Source organism: Poeciliopsis prolifica, unplaced genomic scaffold (assembly GCF_027474105.1).
Source record: "Poeciliopsis prolifica strain line A6 unplaced genomic scaffold, Auburn_PproV2 SCAFFOLD009, whole genome shotgun sequence".
Lineage (NCBI taxonomy): Eukaryota > Metazoa > Chordata > Actinopteri > Cyprinodontiformes > Poeciliidae > Poeciliopsis > Poeciliopsis prolifica.
The window spans coordinates 6,627,257-6,651,606 of NW_026562384.1; the positions used below are offsets into that span (position 1 = coordinate 6,627,257).

General features: G+C 42.0%; 2 protein-coding genes across 4 annotated transcripts; one reads left to right on the top strand and one right to left on the bottom strand.

Annotated features, from left to right (window-relative positions):
* Positions 1-761: 761 nt before the first annotated feature.
* On the bottom strand, positions 762-8,592 carry rmnd5b (required for meiotic nuclear division 5 homolog B). Of its 3 annotated transcripts, none has more exons than XM_055034236.1 (10): positions 8,510-8,592; positions 6,820-6,966; positions 6,515-6,660; positions 6,299-6,436; positions 4,726-4,826; positions 4,470-4,636; positions 4,113-4,278; positions 3,794-3,896; positions 3,554-3,708; positions 762-2,668 (listed from the first exon to the last, which is right to left on the bottom strand). In XM_055034236.1, the coding sequence occupies exons 2-10, from the start codon at positions 6,956-6,958 to the stop codon at positions 2,605-2,607; spliced, it is 1,179 nt and encodes a 392-aa protein (XP_054890211.1). In that variant the 5' UTR covers positions 6,959-6,966; positions 8,510-8,592; the 3' UTR covers positions 762-2,604. The 3 variants fall into 3 exon arrangements, with proteins under 3 accessions (XP_054890211.1, XP_054890210.1, XP_054890212.1); XM_055034235.1 differs by having other exon boundaries at positions 6,820-6,989; XM_055034237.1 differs by lacking the exon at positions 8,510-8,592 and having other exon boundaries at positions 6,515-6,657; positions 6,820-6,987.
* A 1,736-nt stretch (positions 8,593-10,328) lies between these two features.
* Positions 10,329-19,674, top strand: si:ch73-43g23.1 (mucin-12). The gene is made up of 2 exons (XM_055034325.1): positions 10,329-10,521; positions 10,941-19,674. Exon 2 carries the CDS (start codon positions 11,015-11,017, stop codon positions 19,184-19,186), a length of 8,172 nt encoding a protein of 2,723 aa, XP_054890300.1. The 5' UTR covers positions 10,329-10,521; positions 10,941-11,014; the 3' UTR covers positions 19,187-19,674.
* The last annotated feature ends 4,676 nt before the right edge of the window (positions 19,675-24,350 follow it).

Genomic DNA, 24,350 nt, shown 5'->3' on the forward strand with positions numbered 1-24,350 from the left:
CTTTGTTTTGCATTCATTCTGGTTAAAGTACTTAAAATCAAGGGCCTTAAATTCTTTAGAGTATCTTTGGTATTTTGGATTAATTCCATTTTCAGACGGCAAATCTTGGATGATTTCTTCTCGCGTTGCGTCTTTTGGTGGAACAGTGCGCAGAGAGGTCAAAAGGTCAACGGAAATCCCATGCAAATAAAAGAGCTTAATATCACAAAAATCGCGCGAGAAACAAACGGTTCAAGACTTCGTTCCTACTCCAAATGTGATGTGGACGAAAAGAAAAATAAGCGAGGGCGACTAAAAATAGTGTGAGAGAGCATGGGCGAGTCGGTGATGCAGGTTTGTTTTGTTGCAGGGTCGTAATCTGAACAGATACAAGCTCCGCTGACTCACGTGGCCCTTAGCCTGGCATTTAAACATTATATAAACCAGGGATTATTATAACTGCACAGCTCCAGAGAGGCTGAGTGATTTACTGAAGTGGGATGAGAAAAGGCTCTTATCTCACATGTTTTTCACTCTGTGGGAGTGTTGCTGTGCTGGATCCCATCACTGCTGTTGATCCAAACACTAAAACGATGCTCAAATCTGGAGGAATATTTCTCATCAGCAAAAAAGTAGCTCTGCTCCAGTTGACGGTCCAAAGATTCTCAAATTTCAAGGCAGCTTTTCAGCAAGATGTGAAAATGCGGCACCGGCGCCACCGGGTGGCGATGAAAGAAAATGAATGTTTATGGCATTTCACCGGAGAAGCAGTCCTACAAAACTGACTGGAGTATATTTTTATTTTATTTTTGAATATCAGATGCAAATATATGAAACATGTTAGCGGATAAATATGTACAGTAAAAGTTGCATAACACACAAAAGCAAAACATTTAGCAAAAATTAGAGGATAAGGAGTATACAACACGCTCGCATTCTATCCAGAGGGAGACTGAGAGAAGCGGTGAATGATTGTCAACCAAGTGAGGGAATAAAATAAAAACAGGATATAAAGTCGTTTTTTTGAAACGGAGATTAACGGTGCACCATTGGTGTGGGGTGTTGGGGGGCAGCGATGCTGGTGCGTTAAGTTTGCTGAGGAAGCTTGCCTCACGGGAACGTGAGGTGACATCACCATATATGTCCGGGAGGACGGCGGGAACCTGCGTCAGCTCTGCACAGGCTGTGCTGCACATCCAGCCGCCTTCACGCCTCCTCCAAGTTCAACCTGACGCACGAAACACAGAGTATGTACAAACTCCAGGAACTCCCACAGCCAACCATTGGCTTCAACTGTGTAAAATGTAATACAATAACTCCGTATGTAAATGCACTTTTTTTTTCCTTTTTTTTTTTTTAATACTAAATGTAAAGTGTGGTATGAGTTACTAACATGAACCCTGAGGAACTGTGAAGATCTTACTGTCACTTTCCTGAATCAAACAGAGGCATTCTTGAGTATATATATGTTTATATATAAAACAACTGCCACAATGACCAGAAGACTTACCCACCCACCACAAGTAAAACTTCACAAGCCCACAGTCACTGCAAGTCATACTATAAGGCTACCATCACACCAATTTACATCTCCAAGTCACATGGCGTGCTAGCTTAGGATACACAGACTGAAGCGATGGCACGAGTGGAGTAGGCTTTTGAGTCACTTATCTTAGTTACGCAATAGTGCTGATTAAGTGTGTTCCTGTGCAAGGTAAGTACTATATATGTGGTGGTGGTGAAGGAAAATAGGAACAGAACACATTTCACAGTAGTACACTGTATATTTTTGTTTGCTTTTTGTCACTTTTGTTAAATACACACACAGAACAAGACAAATGGCTTCTAGAATGAGGAAAATCTTGCTGGTGCAGTCAGTCACAGGAGGAAACAAAAACGGAACGAGAGAAAGAAAGAAAGCTGTTCCAACCGCTGAGGAATTCATTGTTTTACTCATCAACCAGCAGTGGCTTTCAGGCCTTTAGTACGACATGAAGGAGCCACGATCAAGAGTTCAATTAAAGGGAGATCACCTCACTTTTCCTCCCCCTTAACCAGGATGTTATCAGCGTTCAGTGGAGTTTGCTACTCTGAGGGTTATCTCATAAGTAATACAAGTTTATCACTGTCCTGAAAGCAGACTCTGCCTATCGACTCCATTTACCTCAAACACTAAACCCATTTGTAATTATCTCTCTGCTTTTAAATAAAAAGAAAAAAACAACTCGTTCAACCCAAAAGTCAAAAAAGCAAAAAAAAAAAAAAAACTAAACAATAGAAAGTAATACATATGATAAGCCTATTACTCTGCAGGCATTTCTAAATGAATTTCTATGATCTTTTCGAAGGCGCTTCGTTACGAAGGCAACCTGATCGACTCTTCACTCTACTACAAGCTTTCGTTCGACCAACCGTGCAGGACTTGAATGCTATGCAAAGTTGGAGGGTCCGAGTTGGGTTACAGGACTGCGGAGGCCGTCCGGAGGAGCACTGGAATAAAACCTTAATGCTTTTACAATAAACAGGCCGAGAGGCCAGGGATAGAGGACAGGGGCCAGAGCAAAGGGTCCTGGACATTCAGAGAGCTCCAGGTAACTTCATCCTTGACGAGGAGAGTGCATGGTATCAAAAATAGATCTGCTTGGCATGTGACGGGTTCTGCTCCATGGGGCAGTAAGGGCATTTCAACCTGCGGGGGAGAACAGCAGCATGTTTAATTAACGTTCGGTGATCAACTTCATCTTTTCAAGCAATTCTCAGGTCAATTTAAAAAGTAAACCTGGTCAACTAGTGTGCAATTTAATCTCAGTATAAAAGCAGCTGAAAATGTTCAATATCAATGAACAAACAGCATCACAAAGAACACAGCTTTTAACGAGTTTAAAGCAGGATTACGTGACAAAGCAATTTCTAAAGCTTTGAACATCCAACAAAGAATCGTTCAACAAATCATCTGAAAAAGGAAACTCCGGACAGAGTCGTTCATCTAAACTGACTGAGTGAGGAAGCAGAACATAAAAATCAGCAAAGCCTCCATGAGGCCCATCTTAGCTCTTGAAGGGGCTGCAGAAATCTAAAGATTAGAAAGGATAAACTCAGAAAAATGTGGACCTCATGGAAGAATGGTAAAAGGAAAGCTTGTGTTAATAGAAGATCAGAGGAACAAAACCCACTGAGAGTCTGCAAAAGTCTTGAAACGGTGCCAAAAACTCACCTTCCAGCAGATCAACATCAAACATGCAACCACTATGGAATGAGTTAGGTCAAATCACTTCTATACGACCTAAACACAATCTGAATAAGCTTCAGCTATTTGACAAAGAAGTTTGTTAGCATGTAAAGCTGGTAAAGAGAAATACTTGAAGCTCTAATTGAAGCAAAGAGTTGCTCTGCAAAGTTCTGACTGAGGACAGCTGAATTTAAATTCATGCAACACTTTTCTGTTTTTTTTAAATAAAGAACTACTAAACATATTTATTCTAATTACTTTCTTTTGATCTAGCCCATCAAATTACACACATTAAAGACTGACCCTGCAAAGTGAGAAAACGTAGAATAAGTCATTTCAACTCACTTCCCAGCATTGGTGAGTTTGTTGAGTGCATCTCTGGAGATGACATGGCCACAGATGAGCTTCATGGGGGGATTGCTCTCTGAGGTCTGCTGCCGAAGAATGGGGCAGGCGAACACCGAGTGGTACCAGCACTTCTTGCCCAGGTCAATTTCAATCTTCGTGTACAGAGAGAAAAGGAAATGACCGAAAGCCCACACTGCATGAAGACATGGTGGTGAATCTAGATAAAATGTGACTTACAGGGAGCTCATCTTTGTGCGTCCACACGCCGCTGCATTGTCTCTGTTCGATCACCTGTTTGATGTTCATCAGCACCGGTAAGGCCATGCATCCCGACGCAAAACTGAAATGAGAAATATTGGCAATGTCTCAGAAATACATTTTTAATCAGACTGTATAGTTATAAAAAATGATCTGCTTTTAATGTCACTCTCAATGGAATTAGAGCAAAAGATTATCCCAAAAACTCATTGTTGCATTACCTTTTTAGTACTGCTCTTCAGTACTAAAAAGAAAAAAAGTAAGTCTATGTGTTTTAAGCAACCCATTTTCTACTCACCTAACACTTAGTGGAGACTCTACAGAGAGCCCCAGTAGAGCACAGGCATCCCTGGTAAAGATGTTACAGATCTCAGCCCACTGATTTGTCTCCAACAGGCTGCGATACGGAGAGTTTTCAATGCCATGACGTAGATAGACCAGACTGCCCATCAAGATCTGGATATCTGCAATTGAATGGAGGCTAGTTTTACAAAAACATTTATTCCAAAATCCAACCTTATTCCTGCTGAACAATAAAAAAATAGCTACCGAAGTTTAAATTGTGTTTTTTGAAATCTACTTTCATCCGTTTACATAAAATGTAAATCAACATCAGGTAATAGCTCATCTTGCATAATCTCTTCCAGCTGCTGACCTCTCTGGTGTTGGGATGCGAAAGGCTGGAAGTGCCTGGCGTACTGCAGGGCATCCATCTGGTTGCCGATTCCTCCACTGAGCAAACTTATGAAGTACAAACGGTGCAACTTGAACTCTAAACTGCTGTTCAGTTCAAGAAGACGCTGGCGATTTGAGACGGCCCACCTAAAAGAAATATACACGAGAGCGAGGCCACCCCAGTTAAGTAAAGGTACGCAGCAGTGAATCACTTTGTGTCTGAGTGGTTTCCATACTCTAATGCCGGCCTGAGATCCTGCATCCTCAGAGCTTCAAGGATCCTGTTTAGTTCCAGGAAAGGCTGCTTCATACTCATGTCAATAACTACACCGGACTCCTGAAAAAACAGAAATGTGTACTTCATTTCATCTATGCTCTATTAATTCATAGGAACACGTTACTTGTAATTTATTTTTTATTCCACCAATTATGTTTTCTTTATCTAAAATTGGAGCAATGTAGACGAAGCTGCAAGCAATTACAGCAGAAAGTAGTTCCCTAAATACAATTAACTTATTTGTTAATAAGTAAGTTAATTGTATTTAACTTACTGGGTACAATTAACTTATTGAATTTAATAAGTGATGCAAAGGTTGCAATACCATTTCACTAGCAGGTATTTTTGCTGAAGGAGCAACTTTTTGTTTTTATTTTAAAAGGAAGCAAGAAACGTCTTGCAAACATTCTTTTGCTAATTTTTGCCTATCAGTGCTTTTCATTTGGTTAAGTATTTTGATGAATAATGGAGATCAATGTTCATAAAACTCTAAAATGAATTTTATTTTCTTGAGACTTGATATCACACTGTGCTTGTTTGTAATCCTGGTCGATGTTCAGTTCAGTCAATTCTTCTGAAATATGGTAAAGCCAAAATAACACAACCTCCTGGTGATAAACAATATTTATTTAAATAACAAAGCCAGACTCTTGCTGTTCATTATGAGCTAATTTTAGGTAAATTACTAGAAATAACTTTTTGTGAAAATAGTTATAAAGCACCTTTTTGGTGGGTACAAACTAACACATGGCTGGTTCAAATCAGCCCAGTAGGTAAAGATTTTATTTTCAATAACCAAAATTGACAAAGAATGAAGAGGAAAAAGGTGTGAAATGCCCAGGACGGCCTGAACACTAAAGAAAATAAAACAAACATAAAACGGCAAAACAAAAATATACTAGATTTTGGCAGAAAATGTGATCACAGATAAAGAATAAAAACATGAAAGATATTAAAGAGTTTTTTACTTAATGAAAAGTAAATTAGCCAAATAATGTAATTGCAATATGTTGTAAGGCAGCATATTTCTCCAATAAACCACTAGATGTCAGTAATATTCAGTTACACAGTGAGTCAGAACAAACCACAGTACTGCTTAAAAACTTCTCCTGCTTAACAGTTTTCAACAAAACATTAGAATTTTATCTATGATTTATGTATAATCTTATAGATCAACAGCTACAGGAGCACTATCACCAACATCACTGTCTCTAGATTTGGAGGCAGGTCACTGCAACATTTCTTGATTTATTTTTACGTGCAACATGACCTGGAAATGGAGAATCCAAGCCCAAAATAACACAATGCAACACAACGGTGCCATACGAGGCTCCTTTAATTTTTTTTCCAACATTATCACAAGCAATTTTTAACTAAATAAGAAGATAATTACCAGTGACAATTAGCAGATGGGAATATTATTATATATAAAATTTTGTGTAAATTGAGTTACATTTGGACAATTGCCAGAGGAAGCATCTCAAAGACATTCAAGCCACGATACAGACAAAACTTTGCTGATTTTAACTTACCTGACAAAGATCCTCTGCCACACTGAGCATCCCTTGTCGGTACAAGTGCTCCACAATGGACTCACTAAGGTGTTTCTGTCTCTCTGGGGTATCCCACACTGTCTCTGCCACCACCGCACTGATCTCTGCATCAAAATTCTACAGAGGAGTATCGAAAAAGTGAAATAAATGCATGTAAAATTTTCATTCTTACAAAATAAAATTTTCTCTTCTTACCCTGTCGATGGCTTTGCCAACTTTTGACACGCTGCCGTGAATGTCTTTATGTCGAGATGCCAGCATCTGTACTGTTTCTTTAATATTCTTACAACACTGGGCCATATTCTGGGACAGGACTGATAGGTCTGCATCTTGTACTCCTGCTGGACAGAAAAAGAAATTAGATCAGAATCCAAATGTAAGCCATACACAATGAATAAGGATGAAGCAGATGGATTTTCTGTCAAAATTATAAAACTTTGGAACTAATACATCTTCCAAAGTTACAGTTTTCATCCCAGTTGTGCCAGTGTTTTCCTCACCAAAAGCAACTAGTTGTGCACGTATCTCACAGACACTGCGTAGAAGTTCATCTAGCCTCTCCTCAGACTGGTGGCCGTACATTACGAAGCGGTGGAGCACTTTCTCCAGCTCCCGCTCCACACATGCACACTGTTCCATGGTTGAGGCTGAAACACACGATGGCAAAGACCTGAAATTAAAAGGAACAGGACCACAAAAAATTTATCCAAAGTCTGGAGGGTGGTTTTATTTCCGCACAAGACTCAATTGTATTTGATTAATCAATGATTAAGATATAAAATGATGGTGATGATTTTAATTTCCCATTTCATTTGTCCTTAATGCCATTTCTATTATTATTAATTATTATTATTATCATTGCTCAAATCCATTATTTTTAATATCAAGAAGATTGTTTTGATTTTTTATATATATAGTTATGAGTATTGAAACATTTTTTTAAAATACATTTTAGATTTGTTAGTTTAAATACAAATGATTTCTAAAATATCCTAGCGATTATATTTTTTTTTTTTTTGTTTGGTGAAAAAAAAGAGACTCTCAGTGGTCAACAGTAATTGAACAGAAAATCAAAGACTTTCACATTTTCAGTAGATGAATTGGTCTTGTTTACCAAGTTTTTCTAACAGGGGAGATCTTTTGGATACCAGAATCTGGCCTGATTTATCATGAGCTGGTCACAAACTAAATGTCCAATCTTTTCTCCAATCAGTGAACACACCATCAAGCCACACAAACATTCCTGAGGATGCGATTTTGGCAGTCTTTAGCATCAGTGAGGTTTTGGAAAATTAAGTCATTTGTCAATCTAATTGAATAGAGGTAAACAGAGGGGGCGGGGGATTGTATCCAGGCATGTCAGCTGTTTCTTCAGGATGCTACTTTAAGATAACAGAAAACTGGAATGAGAACAAGTTGCATCAAATTTGCTGTTTATGCTTTTGAACACTTAAACTCTGCGTGTGATGATGAAAATGGTAGCAATCTTTTCATACAGGGTGTCCCCCAAATTAAAAGTTTTGTCGTTGTTTAGTACTGCAGACAACAAACAAGGCCCCGAACACTCCTGAAAGGAGTCAGAGCATCCTGCGGCCTGCTGTTTACTAACGAAACATTCCCACAAAAAGGAGCGAAATTAAATCATCCAAAAAAAGGAAATAAAACACGACTTATTTCCTACTTTGGGACTTCTGTTATGGTTAGCGATGTAGCACATAAATATCAAAATGCGTTAGTTAAATGTGCTTTGCCCGCTGATAGATGTTTACTTGCTGTCGCTCACGGCTTAAAACCAGAGTGCAGAAAATGTCCACCTATGTTCCACGGCTAGCCAGCTACAAGAGCTCAAACGTATCGTTCCCTTTAAAAAGACAAGCGTAGCTCGTTTCACGTGGAGTCCGAAATATTTACAATAGCTTGTCTGTGTCGTCCCAAAAGTTGGGAACCTTCCATTTTCTTTTCGTGAGATAACTTGGGGGAAAAAATGACAAGCCGCAGAGCTAACGTAAACAAACGAGAGGGGAGCAGCTGCTGTTCGGCGTTAGCCTGCTGCCGACCGACAAGGCCCAAACAACCCGGGAACACAATGACAACACGCCGGCGTTCACCGTCTGGCATCGACGCAGCACCCAGAACATCCGCAACAGGTCAAATGAACAGAGAGGCGAAGTTTGAACCAAAAACACGCACCTGTCCTGCTAATTAGTTAGCCAACATTAGCCTTAGCCACTCGTCTGTTATCTTCATCCGCAGTCGTAATGCGGAACTTCCTGCGTCGCGTTCTGCATTAGCTGCTGATTCCAAAATAAAAGTCGATTTTTCATCAAAAGTTGTTTCAGTTCTTAATCCTCGCTGGCAGCTAAGTTTGCTTTTGAAACTCCTAATTGCCTTCAAATTTCATAACTGGGGCTGTTATCGGGCTTCAAGTGAAGACCTTTTGCTTTACCTGCATGTTTTCTTTATTAGGTTGAGCAAAGGGTGTGGAAAATGCATCAGCCAATTAATAAAAAACGATTGAATTTCTTTACGTGTATATTAATGAAAGTGTCCCATACAAGTATCTTACACAAACAAGACTGATTCTTGTGAAACCTCGGATATTTGTCATATTCAGTCCTGTTTTTGTTGCCTTAGTTGTTCATTTTGTAGTAAAATAAAAACAAAATAGTGATGAAATATTGTAAAAAATAAAATAAAATAAAGGGTTATACATGAATTTTGTAATATCTGGAAAGACCCTCTAAATTTTTGATATCATTTACTAATATTAAAAACTCACAACTGTAATGATGAGCAGTTGTACAATAAAAACCAATATGGTAAACCAGTTTGGTTAGCTTTAACCTAATTCCTTGTCTATATTTTATGGCAAAATAAATGTCTTCACATGTTTGTGACATTGTGAATCCCAGCAAAAGTAAAAACCTTAACATCCACAGTGTTTGAAGCGAGATTCATGTCCACATGGACGGCTCAAATCAGGCGCACCATTCGAAGGTCGTCATAGAAAGTAAAAATAGCACGTTGTTCTACCAGTGAGATGTGATCAAACTGGAACCTTTTGTTCAGAGGTTTTCCACTAGCTGCCGATGAATGACTTAATGACTTAGAATAATTGGTAATGACATGAGGTATTATAATAGGAATAGGGGGCTTATCTAACTTCGCCCTCGTTATACATGTCTGGACTCCCTCAGTATAGCATGATTAGGCTTTGCTTTTGTACTACTTTTGGATAAGTATCGTAAAATGACATCATTACCTGCTTCGAGTGGGATTGGTTTATGAGATTGTGATTTTAAAATGTATTGAGTCAGTTGTTTGTGAAAAACGGCCATTTGCAGATATTGCGGGGCAAAAAGTGGCTTAAAATATGTTACTTCACCTCACCATACAAGTGCTGCCAGCTCAGCAGTGAGTGTTTCATGTGAGACCATGTTGGATAGTCTGTGTCGACCTTTGACCTCCCTCAATAGCCATCCCACAGCAGAGCCTCATTTACACCTACACGCAAAGTTCGATTTTCTGCACCCTCTGTGTTAAATGCCCCATTAAAAGCTGTGTCAAAGTGAACAATGAATATGCCATTCTTCGAGGACGATATTTACTCTTTCTTTCCCCACCAGCACACCCACTCGAAGAACTAAAGCTATGTCTTTCTGGCCCTGATAATGTAGGTCTATATATAGACAAGCAATGTGACTGAGCTGGCTGTAAGTGTCAGATTCCAGGCGCGCTCGTTGGTCCCGGCCTGATCAGCATCTGCTGCTAACTATAAACCCACCCACCCCATGAGGTACCCCACCCCAGCGTGCACTGGAAAGCCAATGCCCATGCAAACCTCAGTCTGGAGAAGAAAAAAAAAAGAAAAGTTCTGAGCTACTTGCTGTAAGCTCTTTCCCTGCTGCCAGATCAGAGGGGCGGGGCAGAAATGAGTATTAGGGGATGTAATATGTCTAAGGAGGTTCCTCCTCTTTTCTTTTTCTATTCAAGCCTAATAGATGGCAGTGCTATCCATATTCTGAGGTTAGCCAGTCAGTCCGGCTCTGTCAGTCAGAGATGTAGAGCTGTTTGGAGATGAACAAGGTCTTTTTACCTTGGAGTCATTTGCAGACTTGAGAGACCATTTTTTGAATGAGGGGTGGGTTTTTCACTACAGAAGAGCTCGGAACCATCAGACAACGTTACATCGGTGGCCGCAGGTACAGTACAACTCAGTCAGAGTTTCTCTTCTTGCATATAATGAAGCATGAACATGTGTGTTTCTGTGGTTATCACTACATTTGAGACTAACAGAGGGTTCCACATTTGCAAAGATAATTTGAAATAACATAAAACTATTATTCTATTAAAATAATTTAAAGAGTATATTTAGATTCCGTAAATGTCATGAAACCAAATAATCTTTTTTTTTTTTATTAGATTAACTGAGTGTCATTGCTTTTTAGGAAATGGTGACTTTGTTCATTTTTGATTTTCTGATGTTTTAAATCCAAATGAAGCTTAAATAGTGCACATCAACATTTGTTATCCCTAACTTAGTCATTTTTATCTAATCTACTTGTAGTAAAATGAATATGCTCTTCAGGTGATCTTTTTTTCTTTGTTTGTTTTTTTCCAGGACCCCAGCCATAAGCCCCCAGGAGGAGCGGGCAGGACTGGCCACCGTGAATCTTTGGAGCTCATGGTGTAGCGATGGACAGTTGGACTCTCCAGGGGGACAGCTACTCCTTCATGCGCAGTGCGCCCCGCACATTTTCCCTGTGCCATCGAGAGGGTACCCCGAACCACGTTGAAATCTTTGATATTATCAACATCCCCACTCAGCGGAGTGTCATCTCTGAGACCACCTGCCTGTGCGACATTTTCGGAGACGACGGTGAGTCAGCGTCCCTGTCAAGCAGTCCCGCTGCAGGGCCCGCTGTACCTTCCCAGACAGAGTTGGAAGGAAGAGCTGCCACCACACCACAAGTGGATGATTTGAACGATTCTTCTGGCAGCTATCACACCGCACCTGGATCAAGCGAGGGAGAGGAGGGGTCCGATGACTCAAGAGAACGGTGCTACAGCCCTGCTGGGCAAAAAGAGTGTTCAGATGGGAGGGAAACAGATGAAAAAGAATTCAATTTAAAACATCCAGAAGTTGCTAAAGATAGCGTTGCAAATTTCGAACCAAAAACCGCAACCCCAGTACTTCTGCACAATACGAGTACCCCATCATCACTCACCCCATCGTATCAAGGCCTCAACAGTGGTGAGACAACACCTTCTCCTGGATATAATAGCCCCAGTTCCTTCAATCCAGAAGGGAGGCTGTCATCACTGTCTTCCTCCTCTGCTGAAAAAAGACTTTCACCTCTATCACCTGACATTGAGGAATCGTACAGAGAAACTGAATCAAGTACAATAACCCCTTCATTCAAGGACAGACAGAGTAATCCTTCAAATCAATCTTTAAGTCCATCGCTTCCACACAATGTAATTGAACCAGAAGCCAGCCAGTTAAATCAAAACAGCAGTTCACTGCCTGAGACTTCCACTGACCTTTCTCAGGAATATACAGATATTAAATCAAGAATCAATTTTTCATCTTCTACTCTCCATGGTGTCGATTCGGAATCTCCCTCGGACAGGCAGGTAGTCTCCCCTCAGCTCAGAAACAGTTCTCCTTCCCCCACCACTCAAACATTACCTCCTTTCTCTGAATCAAGAGGAAGGGTATCTGTACCTGATCTCTTTAGCAGAGAATCCACACCTGATATAAAAGATTCTGCCAACACCACTGAACTTATTTCAGATCTTTCCATTGCTGGAAGAGACATCACGGCCACGCCTCAGAGCCAGGACACAGGATTATCAACTGGACCAGGCAGCTCTGTTTCCACACCAGGCCCGAGGTTTACGCCCCCTTCTCCTGTCATTTCAGTCGCCACGTCTCCTGAGCTTGTAGAAGATAGAGTTCCAGCTGGAATAAGGGAAGCAAGGATCCCCCCTCACTTGCCTCCCCCTGCCTTTCTAACCAACACTGGGTCAAGAAGTCCATCGCCTGCTCTTTCGCCTACAGTACAAAACCGTTTAACGCTTTCTGAAATCAGGAGTCAGGTGTCTTCACCTGTGGTTAGTAATAGTTTTTCTCCATTACCTGAAGTGCAGCAGAACAGTTCGCCTTTACAACAAATATATACTTCCCCATCACCTGAGATAAGGATTATATCCTCCTCTCCTGAGCTCAGTAACGAGCATAGCTCTCAAATAAATCCATCACCCGAACTTTATCAGAGAGCCTCGCCTTCAGAGGAACGGTACAATTCTCCGTCCCCTGAAGTAAGGATTTTCTCCTCCTCTCCAGAGCTCAGAAGGAAAGAACAACACTCTCAAGTAACTCCATCACCTGGACTGCACCAGAACAGCTCATCTTTAGAAAAAAAATATACTTCTCACACACCTGAGATAGGTGCTGTTGCACCCCCTTCTGATCTAATCAGGAAAGAGTGGCCCTGTCAAGACAAAGAGGTTTCAGAGTCTTCTCTCACAGAGCAACAAGTTGGCTCTGTGTCACCAAGAAGCTTCTCTTTCTCCCCTCAAATCGCAGGGGTGTCCTATTCTGTTGTGCAGGCTGAGGGTAGGACAGGTTCCCCATTTCCAGAACTTTCTCATACCTCCTCCCCAGAGCCAACTCATTTTCTTGTGTCCTCTGAGACTGGTAAAGACAGTGTTGACACCAGTATAGCACAGTCCACTGGTAGTCAAAGAAACTCTCCACATTTATCAGACATCCAAAGTTCTGCCTCACCGTCTCAGCTCAAGAACCAAACACCTTCTCCTCAGCCAAACTATTGCACACCATCACCTGAACCAAGATCTCTAACCTGTTCACCAGACGACTGCCTAAGTCCTTCATCTCAGCACCAGCATTCATCACCTGTAACTCCATTTACAGAGAAAATATTCCAGGAATCAGTAACAACACAGTCTACAGAATTCAACCACCTGTATGCAACACCTGTTCCTCTCACAGCTGAGCTTCAGACGGAGACCATTACTGCCGGTACCACAGTAATACCATCACCTACACATCTGGCAAAGAAAGTTGTGTCACCTTCATTTAAATTAGAGAAGAGATTGGAAACTGGTGCTACTGAAATAAAGAGCAACTCTTCAGTGGTGGAAGTTTGCACTCCGATATCTGTCTTATCAGATAAAAAGTCACGCAATTCACAGATACAACTTATCACAGAAAAAAGAGAGGCAAAAAAGAGAGAGCACTGTCAAGAAATATCAGGTGTAGCCACCTCCACTCAGAAAAAACACAACCCTCAAACCCCTTTTTCTCAAGAAGAAATCGAGTCTCCTTCCCGCGATATTACAAGCCACAGAGTTCATAGAGCAGCATCCAAGGAGTTTGGGCAAAGACAGGAAAAGCTCCATCCTCTGGTCCCCTCCAACAGTAATATTTATCTGCCAGATTCGACTTGCACGCCTCAGAACTCAAGAAGACAGCTGTTACCCAAAATTATACAAGACAACAGGGAGAAGCTGGCGGGGGACATGTCCCGTTATAAAAACAGGCGGCGTACTCCTTCTCCACCTCTTACCAGATTTACACCTGTTCACATTATAGCCCCTCAGAAACCACACAGAAAATGGCAAAACAGAAGCAATAGCCCCTCTGAAGCTATAGCATCCTCACTGTGTGGTCATTTAAAGGAAGCAGCGACAAATAGGGAAAACCCCAATGTTGACCCTGTTGACAATAATAGCCAGGCCCATTGGGTCAGAATTGGAAAGCAATTGGAGATGGACAGAGAAATGCCATTGGAGGAGGAGAGGGATGTAGGTATGGAGAGGCAAATGGGTAGGGAGATAGACAGAGAGCGAAAGAGGGAGGAGCAGGCTCCTGAAAGAGAAGAGGGGTTGCAGGGGGTTGCCAGTTACAGAGGGGAACAGGTTGAGCTGTCATTCAATGCCAGGAATAGAAAAGGACCTGTGATTCGCAGTGCAGCTCCCACAACCAGAGAGACGCGCCAGGGACTGCCAACAGCACATTCTTATTCAGAGAGTCTCCCTGCGACAAGACCGCTACAGCAACAACACAGTCTGCTTAAACTTGCATCTCAGCCAGACCCCAGCGGTTGCAGCGCCAGCAGAAGACTTAAACCTCCCACATCTCAGGACAGGAGAAGTGTGCCTCGACGCGTGTCCACGAGCAGGCCATGTCAGAGCTCCAGCTCCAGTATGGGAAGTGAACTTGATGAAGCAGACCATGAGGTGAAGTGGCTTACAGATGTGGCTTTTTGCAGCCTGTCAAGTCCTGAAGTAGACTACTTGGAAATGTACAACTCCAGCCACTGTTCATCTACAAACATTTCTCAACCATCTACCCAGGACAGTCCAGCTGGGGTCAATGCTGCCTGGCTGTCCTATGCTGACTTCAGAGGTTCTGCATCAAAGCTTGACCTTGATGAACTCTCCTCTCATCAGCAATATCCTCACAGTTTAGATTGCCTAGATCCATCCAGAAGATGTGAGTTAGGAAGCTTTGAATGCATAGATGTAGCTGTGGAAAGAGAGGACTGCAGGAAAGTAAGAAGAGGAGTGCCAAAAAGACAGATCCAACTGAAGAGGCGGAATAATACTGAAGGGAAACAGGATGAGAACAGTGAAAATAGCAGTCCTGGACTACCAGTTATGGTGGAAAGCCCCTCTCAAGAGACTCACCCTAGAGGTATCTTTGTGAGGCAACACAGCACACCAGCAGCAATGCAAGAAACTCCCCCTAGTGAGAGCAGCTCTGAGCTCTCACAGCAAAAAGAAAGACAGCCCCAACTCCAGAAATCTGCTTCTATGGATGAAACATACTCTAAAACCAAGATTGCTTCATGCCTCATCAAGAACGTGTTGTCAAAGAAGATGCAAGGTGTTGACACACAGCCTGATGAGCAAGCAAGAGAAGAAGTGAGCCCACCAACAGAGAGTGCCGTAGCACCATCTGAAGAATCACCGAAACTTGACTCTAGTAATCTGAGTTCCAGTCTTCAGTCAGATCACAGCCTTTCATCTGAGAGACTTTCACTGAGAGGAGAAACAGGCATGAAGGATCAAGCCACCCTGCCTAAGGACCATGGATTAAAATCTAGTTATAGACCAAGTTCATCCAGCAGTGGCAGAAGTGTCACCTTCTCCCAGACTGACAGCGAAGAAGCTGATTCCCAAACGCGAAGTACTAAATCATCAGCTTCAGAGAAAAAATCCAACTGTGGTGTACCGTTTGAAGGTAAAAGAAGTGGTTTACAGTCCTGGCAAACACATGAAACTGTGGTAGGCGCACCAGTGAAAGCACCTGCTTGGGACACAGCAGCTCCCTCAGAACGTCCTTCTGGCATCACACCAGCAAGAGGAACAAGCAGAGATCAAAAAGTTGAAAACAAAGAGCAACACAGACAACTTCAACACAGAGACAAAGATCCCTACACCTCTAAAACACAGGAGATCAAACTCAAAGCTGTGGAAAAGAAGAAGGCCTCATTAAATGTCTGTCTCACTCCAGAGGCAGACAGCAAATCTTTTCCACCAGATGGATTTGCAGGAGAGAAGGAAGCAGAAGACAAAATACAGGATGAAGGGGTCGGGAATGAAAACGTTAAGGCTCCCATTCACAAAGTTAGAGATGTAAGGCGGCTTGTGAAAAACACATACAACTTGTCCTTCAAGGCAGTTAGTCCTGTTAACCAATCAGGCATCAATGAAGAAAACTGCAATGAAGAAACAAGAGAGGACCTGTCAGTAGAGGAGAAAATAAATGTATTAAAGGATGCCAGCAGAGAAGAGAGGAAAGAGGAAAGAGAAGAAGAGTTCTGGGTCAACAGAACACCCGAAGAGAAAAATGAAGCAAAAGATTCAATGAATCAAATATTACTTCATTCAACTCAGAATAAAAGAAATTCTCCATCTGGTCCTCAACCAATGCAAATCGAATGCAAGGCTGTTTGCTGGAAAGATGACAAAAATAAAATGCCAAACATGATGAAAGATTTGGGCGATATAAACCAAAGCTCTTCGTTGTCTTCCCCAGATGCAAACTCGATAGCGAGCAGACTACAACACACAATGGAAGAGAAGATGACCCAAAAGCTTGGTGAACATGATATTAGTACCACAACAGAAAAGAGAAAGAATGTGACAGAAATCCACAAAGTGCCAGACAGTGAGGACAAACCCACATTGGCTAGAACAGACCGAAAACCTCCCATGCTCGGGAGCCTCCCTAAACTGCCAAGTAAGGAGAGGGAGGTGTCCACTGCTGTAGTTTTAATAAGAGAGAAATCAAATAAATCCAACATGTCTGCATCTTTAAGTCAAGAAGAGACTTCTGGCCAAATCAAAGTTCCTGCTTCTCTCTCACCTACCCCGCCTGTTTCTGGCAGTGCATCTGGTGGTAGTGTTGGCCACTCTGTTTCAATGCTTTTAAAGGAGAAAGGTTATCAAGCTGACATTGGTGCAGTGGTGAGCGACGGTCAGAACTTAACTAGAGGTAAAGGACCTACCTGTAAGCACGTGAACTCTTTGGAAATCCCTCTCCAGACCATTCCTCCTTCAGAGAAAAATTTTCCTGAATCTCACAGAGGGAGAACCTTCTCCTCGTCCTCCACCACCTCTGGCCCTTCAGCAATGACTGAAAGTGCAGATGTCCTGGAAAAGCCGGCAGAAGAGGAGGGAGTTAGCGTTAAACCTCCAAAGAAAGACACAGAAACAACAAAAAGGAACACAATGGACCAAATACTAACCACCACCAAACAAAATGACACTATAGGAGATTTTGAAGCAGTCAAAAGGCTAGATCCTACTTTCCCCCCCAGGTCTCCAGCAACACGGAGATTCAAACCACAGCCAGGTGAGACCAGGTCACCATCAAAAGAAACAGAGAAAAAAGAAATCCTCTCGTCGTCTTTGGGAAGCCACAGACCTCAAATGATTGAAGTGAAATCAATAGCTAAAAACTCGCAAAAACCAGCAGTGCCTCCAAAACCAAACTGCAAATTTAAACCTGGAGATTTGGGAAATGTGACAAATGAAGCACAGAGAGCATCAACAGCCTCCTCTAGTGGAAAACAACGAAATGAGGAGAGACCGCAGACAATTGTAGTGAGCTCACCTACAGTCTACAGGAAGATTTCCAATGAATCTGCCTCTGCATCAAATCATTCAAGAAAGCTTGCTGTATCTGCTGTGTCAAACCTTAAGCCACCACCTCACAGAACAACAACAGCCAATGTCACCAGCATCTCTAACATGTCAACAGCATGTTCAGACACAGAGGCAGTTACTGACCAAGGTCAGCACCAACAATCTGCTGCTTCGCCTCAGAGCTCCAGGCATGCTAAGAAACCTGAATCCCAAACTACAACATCAGACACCAGTTTAGATGTAGCCCAACAACTTGTTCCACAACCAAATCAATATCAAAATGGTGGATCTACCCGATCTGAAGTTGATCAATCTACTTCAATGGACCCAGAGGGTCAACAGTGTTCCAGGGCGACATGTGCTCATGAGCAAACTATGCCTGTTAGCTCCAACAATCTGAAGCAGGTGCCTGCTGTTTCCACAACTCAAAAGTATACACATCAACCATACAGAAGAACAGTCTCCAGTGAGCATGCCCAAAGAATAGATGAGCAACATTTTTATACCTCAGATGACCCTCCAAGCTATGATGAAAGAGAGAGCTTCAGTCCACTCTTGCTTCCTGACATGACTTCAGCAAGGCCAAATCGTTATCAACCCTCATGCCATCCTCCCTGTTCCTGCACAGCTGTCTACCCCTCACACTGTGGTCCTACCTCTCCTCACCAGCATCATAGTCCTCATAACCTTACCCCACCTGGTCTATCACACTCTCCAGCTCAGGCACTACCTTACCAAGTGGCTCAGCCCCCTCTCCACGCTCATCATTGTCGACCTGAAACACAGCCATTGGGTTACCAACCAAGATCTCCAAAATCAAGCCCTCTTGGTCCAAACCAACCACAATCCATGTATCAGCCTCTCCATCCCTCTGCTGCCTGTGGTCCCCTTCCTTCACTCATGCAGGCCTGCTCTGCTGACCGCTCTCTGCTGCCACAGCAACACAGTGGAGCTCGACGGCCTCCTGTTCACCGATCTCCCCATCAGCACCCACCAAATCTGACAGGGGCTCCTTACACTGATTCAGGTCACAGCCACTCTCCTGTCCTGCCTCCTATAGATCCTCAGTACCTATGTGGCGCTCAAAGCATGGGTCCCTCCTATGGTTCAGAATACGGCGGCGACAGCTCTAGCGTGTATTCAGAAAGTAGCTATGCACAGTCACCCCGTAGAGTACTCTTGGATCCTGAGACAGGGAAGTATTTTTATATTGAGGTGCCTGTGCAGCCCCTTAGGAAAATGTTGTTCGACCCAGAGACTGGTCAGTATGTGGAAGTGCTTATCCCACAGCAGGCAATGTCACATTCAGGCCTGTACCCTCCTGCTGGACCCCACTTCCAGCCTCTCCACAACCACAACATCTATGCCCCGGCTCCTCAGTACATGCCCTGTGCTGCTCCTCCTCCGTTAGCCCACCCCCAGATTCAGCCTCAACCACCCCAATATCCTGAGGCGTCTGCTGCACCTCCAATGCATCCAAGTGGGTCTGGGGTCAGCTATAGGAATCCATCAGGACAGGGATCAAAGCCAGAGCCCAAAAACCACCAACCATTGGACCAAAGGTACCTTGAGAATATGTATTATGTCCCAAGTGTGATAAATGCAAGCCCAAATACCACCCCACCTGACTATTACCACAGGCATCCTTCTAACTTACCCACGACTGGGGGGAAAAGGTCCTGAAATAGAGGGCAGAGGCCGCCTTCCTGGAGCCTGTGGAGTTTAAAATACACTATGTATAAATGGGGTGGCTAATGTTGGTCTGTGATGTAATTTGAGTTTTGACACCACAGCTGTAGAAAGCAATTCTTTAGCTGTTGTTTATTTGCTGATGCTGCTATACGTTTTGCTGAGCTTCTTTTACAAAACAGATTTTTAGGTTGGTGTCTTCAGAAATACATGTGTGTGGGCCTTTTCTATGACCTGTTTATTAAAGTATTACCTAGACTTTTATATGCAAGATGATTAAAGGGATGCGCAGGAACGAAACATCTGTGGGATTATTAATTACGGATGTGTTTTTAGTCTGTAAATGTCCGCAGAAACTTGAAAATGCAATATGAAAAGACCTCATATTTATCTTGATAATGCATTTACACAGTTTGAGTGAGTTTGTGTACACGATGTCTGCAACCCAATGTAGCACTCTCAATAAAATGTCAAATGTCAAATTTCCTCTCTGTAGTCTTTCTTCCCTAATAATTGCACTTTTAATAAGATTTTAAAAAATTAACTATAGTACTTACAGGATGTTACTTTCAATTCTTAAATATGGTCATGTTTTAAAGTGGGGTTTTTTGCAACTAAACAATGCTGTCATTTAGTCTAAGAGAAAGTGCATGGCACTTTAATTGTTAAAGAAAATTGGATTTTTACATCATAAAACTAGTTAAATGCTCAGGAAAATTATAAATGTATATATGAAGCATGCATGATCTCTAATAATTGCTTAAATAAGCTTATTAGTGATGGTTTCTTCCTCGTTAGTGAAGATCACCACAGAAACATGCCTTTTGTCGACATGAAACATTTAATTTTAAACCACTGGAGGTCACTGTGCAACACCAAATAACGACATGATGTTGAGAGGGGTCAATTTAGGGGTCTCAAAACCTTGTCCTGGACTACATCTGATGTCCTTCAGGTTGTAGATGCATCCCTGCTCCAACCTATTTTAATGTAATGATTGAAATCCTGGTAACATTCATTTATGTATCCAAAAGCTTCAGAACAGTAAATTTTGAGGACTAGATTTGTAGACCCTTGGGCGAATTTTGAGTCTAATAATTGAGAGGAAATTATCATTTTAAGCCGTCAGATATTATTTAAATAAAGAATAAATAAAGAAAAACAAGCATGCGATGGTCTGCAGATGCACAATGTGACCACAGGGGGGAACCCTTGACCAGAGGTAGAAAAAAAAAGATCATGCCAGGAAGTTGCACAGAACCTACTTACTCTTGTGTAAGGAGAACCAAAAACATGAAGGCAGTTTTACGACTTCTCTTCTTAAACCTGCATCTATTAACTTTGTCCAGGAGCTCACTTGCAAGTACCCACCTCATCCTTTAATGTGGTTAAGGTTAAAGTTTATGGACTGCAGGTGGCTACTTGTGTATGTCACTGCCAGGTGGGGGGAATAAGATTAAAGCATTCACATTCCCACATGTTCCCACAGTAAACATATCACTTGGACTTCCATTATCACTGCAGAGCAGTATGAATTAACTAAGGATTATGTGAACGTGACAACTTTTAATAGCTGTCTGACAAACTAATAAGTGTGTTATGACTACATAGCAACATTCAAAATATATATTAATCATTGACCGAACACAAGCCCTAACCCAGACTGGCATCTTTTGACTTCTGCAAGTGTCAATTAAATATCTACTTTTATTGTCGTACACCTACATTTTCACAACCTTGAAAAATGATGAAAGGCACACCTTAGGAAAGCACACTAATCCCTGTAAACCTCTTGACACGCCTTTCTTCAAAATGACTATTAGACAAATCCACACATTTCCGTGTGACTTTGATTTACCCCAGTAGTTTTTACAGTGTAGTATTTTCTATAATCTGAGCTGAAACAACCAGCTCTGCAGCATTTTCTTTCATACAAATACTTTTTTTTTTTCTTTCAAGAAGTTCGCAGACTGCCTTTAAAGAACCCGGTACTTTCCAACAGAAATTAGAACAATAGTAATGTTTATACGATTGTGTTTTTAAAAAGAAAAGGCTGTGATGTGGAGGACGTGTTGTTCCCATGCACATCCACCACATCACATTTCAGTCCAACGAATTTCAGTCAAACACACAAAACACACCATGAGATCATCAGTTGGCCACTGGTCTCTTTCCATCAGAGTCTGTTTTTCGCTCTGTTTCTGTGATCTGTTCTCTACATTGAAAGGTGTCGACCCCAGGAGGTCCGCAAGGCACGGCACACCCAGGAACGTGTGGGTGAGATCGACCCTGGAGCCACGTTTGATGTGGACCAACAGCACAGCTGATTATTCACTGGAAAAAACTCCTCTCTGCATTGTCCAATATCAGGAATGTTGAAGAAGAAGAGTGGGTGGCATGGGCCTGGCAGCCAGATAAGACAGACTTTTAGGTAACAATAAGCTGGATAGACGCTTCTTTACATTTTCCAGTACTGGAGATTACATCTCTATTGTTTGTAAAAGTGAAATTGTTGGCTATAATTACTGCCTTGCTCACTTAGACAAAAGTGAAAGGGTGATTTTATTATTCCTATGACTACAAGTGGATGTATTAATGGGGAAGAAGTTAGGTCATGTGGGCATTTCAGTCCCCTGACAGACATTTGTGCTCATAACTTCTGCCTGAATGGCCTCCTTTGAAGGGAGAAAGTTTGAGTTATCTAAGAGCACCATAAGTAAGATCAAGTTTCAGACTTACCCCTAATACTAAAATAAAAATCCACTCTTTTACAATAAAATGCTTCTTGCCATGTGGGGTCAGCTCAGAACTTCAGTGGCCTCATGTTTATTCCTGACTAGAAAAAAAATCCATCAGTTCATTAAAGGTTGCATTTTAATAAATTTGATTTTCTTCTGTAATACGTTTCACTTTCTACTGAAATTAACTAGCTTTCCAATAATATTCAAATTTATTGAAAATGAATGTGATTTCAGGCCTTCAGCAGGATTTTTTATTTATTTCTCTACTGTTCCATCTTAAACCTTCCATCATTTGGTGAAGACGTACGTTAAAGGAATAAAACTGAATAAAATGTCACTCTTGCACTTTGGTGGACTCACCTGAATACTCACGCCCTTGCCCTTAAAAGGCTTTCCTTTCGACTCAGCAGAGGTGGATAAACTGTGAGTGACTGTATGCCTGCGTGGGCGTGTGTGTGGGTGTGTGTACGTGTGTGTGTGTGTGAACTCATGGTGACGGTGAGAAGAATGACAGAAGCAACAACTAAAAGCTATCTGAGATGCGAGGAAACACCTGAAACCGTGTATTCATTCCGTTGCCTAGCAAATCCAGGGCATAATAGTTGGTGAGGGTTGTAAAATCCCTACAACTGTGTGTATACACCTGTGTGTCATACAGACTTCCTTCCCTCCACCAGGTGGTGCGTGCCTACCTGTCACGCCCGGTTATTGCTTCATTTCAAGCTTTCATATCCTTTTCGCACAGGAGCGGTAATCAAATAGCCTGACTCATCTGTTTAGAAATCAGCAAATGTTTTCATGGTTATTGATCTTTGCCGAGTGCTACATTATGTAGAGAATCGCAAGATAAGTCTTCCTCCATTATTATTTTATGCGAAGTAAACCTGAAGCCGGCTCAGAAAGGGTTGTTTGTTGGGTTTTTTGTTTTGTTTTGTTTTTTCTTAAGAGTGGAACTTATTCATCTAGACCTGTCGAGTCATCCGAGTGTCCCAGGACCCCTCATGTCCAGGCAGGAAATTGTTGCTTATACTATGAGTCTGTCATCGTCTCTGTGAAAGTTATGAGCGTTTGAAAATGCAGTTGTCTGGGAGTGATATCATAGCCTGATCACTTTACCGGCTGTCCTTCTTCATCTCTTCCAACAAGGAGCTGGGCGGTGGATCAATGGGAATGGAAGGAATGACAGGAGTCTGTGTGTGTGTTTAGCAATTTATATTTATTTTTTTTGCAAAAGGCCCATTTAAAAAGAAAAAAAAAACTATATTTCAAGGACCAGCTGTTTCTTATAAGTCCCAGAGCCTGGGCACCAAAAGAAGAAGTGCTGTTTGTGTAATTAGGGGTTAGATTTAAGACTAATGAGCACATTAGTACAACATTTTCTATAATTTCCCTGAGGGAAAATCCCAAAGGGATGAATAACACTTCTATCTATCTATTGAGTTAGGTTGGGTTTAGGGTTAGGACTGGTAGTAGTTAGGGGTTATGCTTAGAGGTAAGGTGTGGATTAGGTTTTAGTAAAAGTTAGGATAATGATTAGTGTTGGGGAGAATATCTGTGTTAGACATAAACGCAGTAACTAAAATGAATGGAAGTCAACACATGTCCTAATATGGGTGGAAATACAAACGTGTGTGTGTGGGTGAGTGTGTGTTTGTGTATATGTGGGTACTGAGACAACAGTTATTGGCAGGAACAAGTTTTTGGCCGTCTCCAATCCTGAATCACTCATTGCTGATTACATGTCTGAACTCTTATTGATGCCATGCTGTGTCAAATATTCTCTTCATATTTTGACGGCCGGCCCAATAAGGGCTCGGGTCGCCTGCAGAGACGTCTGGCAAACATCGACGGGGGGGACTAGCTGCCGTAAGTTTGGTTTCGGTCCACGTGTTTGCTCTGCGGTGGTATGCATGGGTCACTGAATTCCTCAGGCATGATGCAAAGCAATGAGTCAAATTAGGACAGCCCTGACCACACAGACATTGGTCATTACACCTTTTAAATTTAGAGCCTGTAAATATAATATATTACTCTCCTTATTTCTCCATGTTGAAAGCAGACTTGTCTTTATCTTTCACTCCTAAAGCGTCTCATTGCTGGCTATATCACCATGTGTGTGGAAAGCCATTGCCAAGACAGCCAATGTGTGAAGAAGGCATAAAAGAGCTGATCATTGTTAGCCGGTCAAACAGCTGACGTGGAGATAAGACCACGCACCTCGGTCACATGGTGATACATTATCATGCAAATATTAACAGGTGAGGTAAATGTTAGCCGTGGACTTTGTACATGTGGGATTTGACGATTATATGGGTGAAAGTTTGTAGACTTCAGCGGCAGCCAATGAATTTGATTCCATAGATCCTTCAAAGTATTTAAAAGCTACGACCGAGTAAGTTTCTCTGTTGTAGAAATTT